At 41.3% G+C, this 9,175-nt stretch overlaps 1 protein-coding gene across 3 annotated transcripts in view; it reads left to right on the top strand.

Annotated features, from left to right (window-relative positions):
• Nucleotides 1-215: 215 nt before the first annotated feature.
• Nucleotides 216-9,175, top strand: part of Ctps (CTP synthase) — a 59,742-nt gene continuing 50,782 nt past the window's right edge. For all 3 annotated transcript variants that reach the window (XM_067789864.1, XM_067789866.1, XM_067789865.1), the window contains exon 1: nt 216-749. In XM_067789864.1, coding sequence (XP_067645965.1) covers nt 584-749 — 166 coding nt within the window. In that variant the 5' untranslated portion in view covers nt 216-583. The remainder of the gene's footprint in view (nt 750-9,175) is intronic.

Below are 9,175 nucleotides of genomic sequence, written 5' to 3'. Positions count from 1 at the left end.
ATGTACTCATAGTTTATGGGTAGAATTATCGATTCGGCGTTGAGAAACTTATAGAAACTATTATTAACTGCTGGGGTATACCGTTGTGCTTTCCCTAGCTATCTACCCGTAAATGGTTATTTAGGGGTTTTCTATCGCAAATTCGAGTGATCTGGCACTACTCCATCCACATAGCTCCCACAGAAATTCGCTATCGCCATACGGTTGTCAAATAATTGTAAAATGGTCAGCAGTTTTTATTATTTAGCGCAATTTGTTTTTCACACAAACACTCATGAACAAGCGTTGCAAGTTTCTTCGGTAAAAACATGTGTTAATGAATTTGCGTATAAAAAGTTTCTAAACACATATTAGCACAACGCAATTGACTTATAATATTAACAAGGACTGTGATTTAGCTTTGAAGAAGTAAAATAAATATAATCATATAGGCAACCGCTTGTCTTAATCAATAGGAGGCTGGAAATTTGCAGAGCACCACCCCAAGTGAAGTGCGAGATTTGTTGCTGTTTTAGCAGTGCGAGTTGCCTTTCAATTTATTAAAAAAATTTATTGAAAATTAGTAAATAAAAAAAGGAAAACAATGAAGTACATTCTAGTAACTGGCGGTGTCATCAGTGGCGTCGGCAAAGGTGTTATAGCATCTTCCTTTGGTACATTATTAAAATCATGCGGTCTGAATGTGACATCTATTAAGATCGATCCATATATTAATATAGACGCAGGCACATTTTCACCATATGAACATGGTAAGTTGATAAATTTGTTTAGTTTATTAAATAATGATGGCAAACTTTTTAATAAATTGAGAGTAAACAATAGGAAACGTTTATAATATATAGCCAATAAGCAAGTTGAAGGCTAATACGACGTCATCTATATAGATACTATGTATTTTATGTGTATAAAATTTATACAGCCGGTGTATGTTTAGTTGAATCTAAACAGCACAACTTAGAGAATGGCATTAATCAAAAACGCTCAAAATTTATTTCCGCAGCATACGCCAAGTATGTATGTAGTATTGCCGCAACAGATTTACATCAATACTGCTTTGCTGCTTATAATGGAACTATTATACAATTTTGCTATATGGATGCATTGCAAATGTGCAAATGTGGCATACATAACTCAAAATTTTGTTATTTAGAGTTAGCTACCTTTTAAGTTGAGGCGTGCGTTTTGTATTATTGGTTCTGTTTTTGGCAAACACACAAAATATCTTTGTGAAGATTTGTTATTCCTTTAAGTTTATATACGATTTCTTACGTACGTTTGTATAGATAAACGTTTTTATAGATAAATGATTAAGAAATTATATTATAATGCAGTAAAGATGTAAGTACTTAATAATGCTCAGACACGTGTTTAAAACAAAAGAAAATGCTGTGAAGGCTACCACGAAACATTTACAAACATACCACGCACATGGCAAAGGCATATAGCTCGAGTGTATACGCTTCTTTGCTGACTTACGTCAACTTAGCCCCGATATCAGAAGCACATTCCCTACTATTTTATAGCTAACGGATTGAAATCCGGCAAAGACGGATGTTGTTGTTGTAGCGATACGGATACCCAAGAAGGCGATGGGGTGGAATTTCTTTACCGTTAATACAACAACAAAGAATCGTCTCTTAGCTATTAATCGTTCAGCAATGGTATTGTATATCATATTCGTTCGGCCTTTACGTTATGTTATGGAGGAAGGTTAAAGCAATTGTTAAAATACATGTTGTCATTGTTTAACATAATGCAACGACATGAATTATCTCCACAACAACAACAACAATAGGCCCTTAATCTTGATACATTCAAAATATCGACCAAGAAATAAAATCACATCGCATTCGGTAGGCTGGGCCGTCAAATCAAAACCAATACACCATACTAAACGTAGTCATCGGTGCAATTTAGAAACGAAACATCAAAACCAAGAAGAATTAAACAAGGGGTGCCACAGGGTGTTGTCCTATCCCCACTTTTGTTTAAGTTCTATATATCAAAGCTACCTTCGCCACCAGAAGGAGTTACTATCGTTTCCTACGTCGATGACTGCAACAGAACAAACGGCTACCTCCCTGGTCTCTCCAGTTTTTTCGCTTCGCGAAACCTGGTATTATTACCGAATAAATCCTCCGCGATCTTGTTTAAAACATGGACGTCCCAAATGTCGACCATTTTGAACATCCACGTCGATGGCACTACGCTACCGACTGTCCTACACCCCAAAATCTTGGGTGTGACGTTTGATCAGGAGTAATAAAATCCTCAAATCCCTTGCTGGCAGTACTTGGGGAAAAGACAAAGAAACGCTCATTACCACTTACAAAGCAATTGGCCAGCCGATTGCATGCTACGCGTCCCCTATATGGTCGCCAAGCCTAAAAACTACTCACTGGAAGAAGTTACAGTCGATGGCACTACGCTACCGACTGTTCTACACCCCAAAATCTTGGGTGTGACGTTTGATCAGGAGTAATAAAATCCTCAAATCCCTTGCTGGCAGTACTTGGGGAAAAGACAAAGAAATGCTCATTACCACTTACAAAGCAATTGGCCAGCCGATTGCATGCTACGCGTCCCCTATATGGTCACCAAGCCTAAAAACTACTCACTGGAAGAAGTTACAGGCCTCCCAAAATACTGCTCTCAGAACCGCCACGGGCTGTCTTCTTATGTCCCCAGAACGTAGGTGGTGGTGGTAATGAGGCGAGAATACTCACCATCATCAATAAAATATTGTTTTGAATCAAGTCTCGATTAATATGTTTCGAACTATGTATAATTTTTCCTGCTCAACTATCTACACACTCTTACATGTAGTATGTAGGTGTGCGAGCAAAATTGTTATCAATAATGGCGAAATAATACAATCATCATCAGCATCATTATGCTCACCTTTTAAATGCGCCTACTTCCGTTCCCTGTAGCGTACACAACATCGAATTTGGCATTGATAATAACGTTAGCTTGATGTGGCCACCATGCTAGGTGGCGAGTCGCCACAACATCGGCCAGTTTGTCAATCTCTTTTGCTCAATTTTTCTCTACCCTCCTAACCACAACTATGTGCAAAACATTTGCGTGGCAACTGAGGCGCGTGGTTGACCAAGCAGAGCTGCTCGATGCAGTCGAGTTGGCATGCCACTTTGATTTACGGGAAAGCCAACTGAGAGTCTGAGCGTCCGAATGACCAACCTACCTACCGACTGTCATTCGCACTGACCCATGTACACAAAGCGCTCACAACGAAGGCCTATTAATTTTGTTGGACACATGAGCTAACTGCTATGAAAATACACATGTGTATATTATAGGCTGAGGCTAGGATTTGGGTGTACATATGTGAATGCGCGTGAGAGTGGATGTGTGTATGTATGTGAAGCACTTTGTTATTCTGTATTTGTGTACTTAATGTGCTACAGCAACCTTTTGACTACCCAAATCATTTCTCTTCCACGTCAAAAGCACCGTACGCGCTGCAATAACAATACCAATACATACACAACTCTGACCATCAACTATTAGCAATCAACGCTGCAACATCATCATCTCGTTTATTGGCAGTTCAGATAATATAGTTACTGCTATGCGGGATTCATTACACAACGAAAATAATTAACAAAAAAGGAATAATAATAAAAACTCATGCGACGCTACTGCAATGTCATCTCCTGCTCGCCGACCATTCTGCTCTACTCGATACTCCACATATGCCTCACAGTTATATAATTTGCTTTGTTGTGCTTTCAATGGCTGTTTGTTGGTTGGCTTGCTGGCTGGCTGCTCGCTATAGCAATAGCCGCGAGGGCTATTTGGAAATTGCGTATTGGGATATACAAGGTGGCAAAAAAAGTGCTCCCCTGCTGATGGGTTAGTTTGTTGGTAGAATTCTTATAAGTAAGCGACCAAAGATCTAGGTCGAAATAATCCTAAAATTGTTTTCATGCTTCCATCTTAAGGCTGCTGTACAAAAGTCTACTTTTTAGTATAAAATTGAATAGTGCAAAGGACTTCATAAATTAATTTTCAAAAATATCAGTTTAGATCTCCGCGATATTAATTTAGATGCTTGTTTTCATAATCATCGTGTTCGTCTTTTGGTCTGTGGTGTTGCCACATTCTCTAAGGGTGATACAGGCTTTCAGTTTTTAAGGAATCGCTACTTACGAATAAAGCAGATATCAAGCTTGAATACTTTCTCCGGCTGAACAGCTAAGCATTAGTGACTGAATGATTCCAACAGGTCGACTGACATGCAGCTCACACTCTGAATACCATGGATACTAGTAAAACCTACCGAGTCAGCAGAGCGCTTGGATTCAACAACTAGCCAGAAGAATGTGGAGAATGGACAAGAAGTGTTTGCTTAGCGAAATCGAGCCTCACCTTTCCAAAAGAAGGGCGCAAGAGGTCACCGGTGTTCCAGAGTCTCTACTGGCAACCACCCACAGTTTTTCTTCTTGTGGCGATAAAAACACTTCCCGTTTTTGGGAGCATTATCGGTTATTATGGTGGATATTGACCCGGTACGATCTGGAAATTGGCAGTAAACTCGGACAGCCCAACCATCTCGAAGGATTTGATATCACCAGGTAGATCCTTATTGTAGGTCTAGCGATTTTAGTCGCATCCCTACGAGAGCACATTCTAAGTCCCTTACCCCATTGGTATCCCTATACCTTGGCATTCTTCGTCCAAGGACACTTGCCGTTTCAATAGGATTGTACAAAAATGACAACTGTTAGAGGCATTGGGTCGTTAGTATAGGTAAAAGTTTAACCTATTACAATATTCAGATCAAAGTTGTGCAAGAGTGACGCGCATATACCTGGCCAGTCTGGCTTCTGTAATATTTGGGATAACGAGAATAACGTAATTTAGGTTGCAGTGTCCATTTAGCGGCACCAGATAGAATTTACTGCCATTGAAGCGGCAGCAGATTGAATTAAATTCTTTATTCAAAAGTTGTTTTCTTTTATACAAAATTTCTATGAGCTAAAATACTTACTTACACTAATACTTACAAACTAAGTATAACACACATATACATTCAATTCATTTCCCTGGGACCTGCATTCTAAGCATAAATAAAATTAGCTGTGGAATCTGCAACGCAAGCACAAATGAATCATGTTAATAATTTGTCTACAGGTAAAGGCTTGTCGCGAGCAAGCTCCAAACAGTAGCATACCAAGGTTCAGGTTACCACGGTGCACAAATGAATGAATGTGTCAATTGAACAAATGTATTAATATGTATGTAAGAGTCTAGGTATTTTAAGACATTCCAAAACGGGTCGAAATATATGTTTGTACAAATGAATGAATAACTTAATGACTGAATGCTACACTTCGTCTGCATTGAACGGAGTTCTCCGGGCATCTAACTCGATGGATCAGGCTGAGGGCCTCTTCAATCTCTTTTAGTTCAAACGACTGAATTCTTGTGTTGTTGTTGTAGCGATAAGAACTCTACCCGAAGCTTGTGGAGAGTGTTATCGATGTTGATGGTCCTTTGCCCGTACGTTCCGGTAACAAACATCATCAAAGTACTAGCCCCACCATCTCCCGCCCTCCCAATCCCTAGATCCATAAGAAACTTGGGGTCGTCAGAGCCTCGGCTGCTAAAGAAATAGGATTCGCCACGAGTAGCTGAGGTTGACCATTTGGTAGAAGGTATAAACATTGCGCTACACAACCCCTTTACCCATTTTGGTATTTTAGTCGCCTATTACGACAGGCACACCTGCCCCGGTTATTTCTAAGCCCCATAACCCACTGTGATACTGATAGTAGTACTTAGAGAGATGTTTTCGTATAATCCTGCCTGCTTGTCTATTAGAATGACCAAGTGGCAGGGCTTAGAACTTTATTGGGCGGTCAACTTACTGAGAAAATATTAAAGCGGCGCATAGCAAGCATTGCATCTATCGTAATTCAAAGCGGCCAACTCCGCTTAGAAGAGGCTCTCTTAATATAGAGAAACCTAAATTTAAAATGTCCTTTGGGCCGTAGAGTCGATAGACGCTAGTTGACCTACACAACATATTCAGCAAAAACTTCTAATTCGGAGATCTGGTCGATAGCTCGACGATCGAGTTCGTAAGCATAATGACAAGAACTCGTAGTTTGGTGAACTTTCGGTTCCGAATTGTGATAACTTTTCTGTCACCTTGTACATACCTACCTACGTATTTAAGTAGCTTCATATGTGCTTATACACGTTCAATAAAACGTGCATATAAAACGCTAATGTCTTGTAGAGGCATATCTTCTAACCCATGCCTCAAAAATTTGCGGAATATGTCACCCTCTGAAGCTTCGCGTTTTGAAAGAGAACGCGCCAGCTTCTAAAAGTAGCATATGTGAGCAACAGGGGAAGGAAGGAAGAATAAGGATTTTATGCGCCCCGTTTTAGTTTGCTTTTTTCTTTCTCTTTAGCGTTCGCTCTCTTAATATCACAACAAATAGCAATTTTCAACGCATTTTTATTACCATCCATTTGGCAAACGACGATGCGCCATTTAGTATGACCGACACAGCTACTAGCCGTCAGCTAAAAGCTAACAGCCATCCTCCTCAACATTTCTGTGCGCGCTGAATGGGTGTTTGGGGCCCTTGTGCATGTGTACTTTGATGCCCGCGGTCAGCGCGCGCGCGCGCTAATACTCTCTTAAATTTTCCATCACTTCTTTCTCCCTACTTATTTTCCTACCTGCTAGCTTCCTGACAGCTTTTTTGCACTTCGCTGTGGTTATTGCTATGCTGTTACCATTGCCGCCAACTGTAATTTGCACGCCGTGACTGCGAATTTTGCCACTACCACTGTGGCCAAATTGCCTATGTTGCGCCCACCGCGCGCGTTCCTCTACAGCAACATGTGTCGTTTATACAACTCTACTTGTGTGTTATGTGGCCAGCCATGTGTTTGCTCGCACCACCATCCGCGCGCTTCGCCTGTGAAATGTTTTTGCAGCTTTTTGTTTTTATTTTTGTTTTCTTTTTTTTTATGTTTTGCTACTGCGTTTGTGAGTTCTTTCATCGCCATACGCCTTCTACAATCCATAGCGCGTCTCACCGCTCTTAATAGCGCCCTGCCGCGCCTCGTGCACATTTTTACTCGCCATGGCTGGATGGTTGATTGTTGGATGTTGTTGTAGCTGGCGCAAATACGTGCTGGTTGGCGCGCGCTCTGTTGGTTACTGATTACTTTGCCAAAAAGCTACAGAATGATCGACCCGCCGACGTTGCTCTGACAACAGCAATACTAACAAACAATTTTAGATTGTTGCAGCAGTTGTTTGTTTTCATTTTTTTTTGGGCGTAGTTCCCTGCTCTGCTCTTACTATTGCGCTTCGCCCAGCGCTATTTACCAACGTCATTGTCATCATCAACGCCATCGCCACCAACATCGTCGCCTTTGCCTTCATCAAAGTAGCCCGTTATTGCGTGTGTGCTTAAGAGCCGACGTTTTAGTTGGTGCACAGGTTTAACTTGACTCGCAGCGCCAACAAGTTTTCGCACATACACACATACAAACACACATATACATAAATGTCATTGCCTATTTACATTTCCAGTCATATCACATATTGGCAAATAAGAATAATGTGCCATTGATGTCGGTTGTCAGGGCCGAGCTTTTCTAGCTAGATGGTAATGGCTGCGTTGCGTTTGCCTACCAAGAGGCCACCCCAGTTAGCCAGTTAATCAGCCATCCAGCTAGGCCGTTTTTGTAATATATTTTTTGCTTTTTTCCTCGTTTCTTGTGTTTGTTGCCTTTTTATTTGCTAATGGACGGAGCCATAGGCTTCAAGGAAATTTTATGCTGCTTTGTCGCCATCTGTTGTTGTTGTTGTTGTAGCAGTGCTTCGCCCCACCTAACAGCCGCGACCGATCACAAATTGTCATCAATATCCTCTAACGGGAGTCCACAGAAACTTGCTGTTTCAACAGGGGTGGGCCATGAGGAAAGGGGTGTTAGAGGCGTTGGTTCCACATTACAATTAAAGAGATGGTTGGTGTCATGTGGGGACACATTGCAAGCGGGGCATACATTTTGTATGTCGGGGTTGATTCTGGATAGGTAAGAGTTTAACCTGTTACAGTATCCAGAACGAAGTTGAGCAAGAGTGACACGCGTTTCCTTGGGGAGTATGCATTCCTCTTCCGCGAGTTTTGGATACTTCTCTTTGAGTACTGGATTCACCGGGCAATTCCCGGCATAAAGGTCCGACGCCTGTTTATGGAGTTCACCCCCTAATGCGCTATTGTCGGTGGCGTGGACATTTTTTTCTTTTTAATTTGTCTACACATTCTTCGCCGAACCCCGAAATGTAGTCATATTTTGCTTTAGGTTCATACATTACGACATCATCTCAATGTCCTCACATTCAGAACTTTCGCCTTCACTATTCGGTTTCTTCCTATGCGGAGTTATTTTCTCTTTTCTCCGCAATAGCGTTCAAGAGCACCACACCTTGCTCTCGTGCGGAACGTCGGCCTCTAGCCAGCTCCATTTCCTTCTGTTGATTCCACTGCTGAGTAAGATCGTGCGTGCTCTTAGATTGGGGTTCTAATAAGGCTTCGGCGAAGGCGTAAATCTAGGATACTTGAGCTTTGTCTGGCGTAGTTCATACTAAATGATATTATAATTCTGTCCGCGGGGAACTCGTATCCTCATTCCACTGCCGCTATTCATACGGAGAAAGTAATTGCCTGCACGAAATTGCTTTATTCTGGTTGGTAGGCAAGGGAGGGACAATAAAATAGTACTAGTAAATGCAGCTCGGAACTCGTCACTCTCTACCCCATCAATCAGTTAAAACAGTGCTTGTCGCGAAAAGGTTTTTGTGCGTGAATAGCGCATAAAAAAATGCTAAATTGCAGAGAGTGAATTTTGTCACTGTAGAATGAAATAGGTCTAACTATTCCCAACTGCGCTGCAGTGTAGTCACACTACGTGCTTACACCGATCGGTAGAAGATTACTCTCTAAGAGAAAAACACGAGCACTTGTCTATTATGAACCATTCTTTGCCAAACTTCTCTACCACAAAACGGTGGTTCGATCATCCTTTTTATATTGGGGATGTTACCTCGTAGAAGTGGCATTTTTCACGATTTTAAGAAAGAAAGAGTTTTTCTTCGCATCGTTCTTTTTTCCGAATG

Source organism: Eurosta solidaginis, chromosome 5 (genome assembly GCF_040869045.1).
Source record: "Eurosta solidaginis isolate ZX-2024a chromosome 5, ASM4086904v1, whole genome shotgun sequence".
Classification (NCBI taxonomy): Eukaryota; Metazoa; Arthropoda; class Insecta; order Diptera; family Tephritidae; genus Eurosta; species Eurosta solidaginis.
This window is presented reverse-complemented; position numbering and strand designations above follow the sequence as displayed.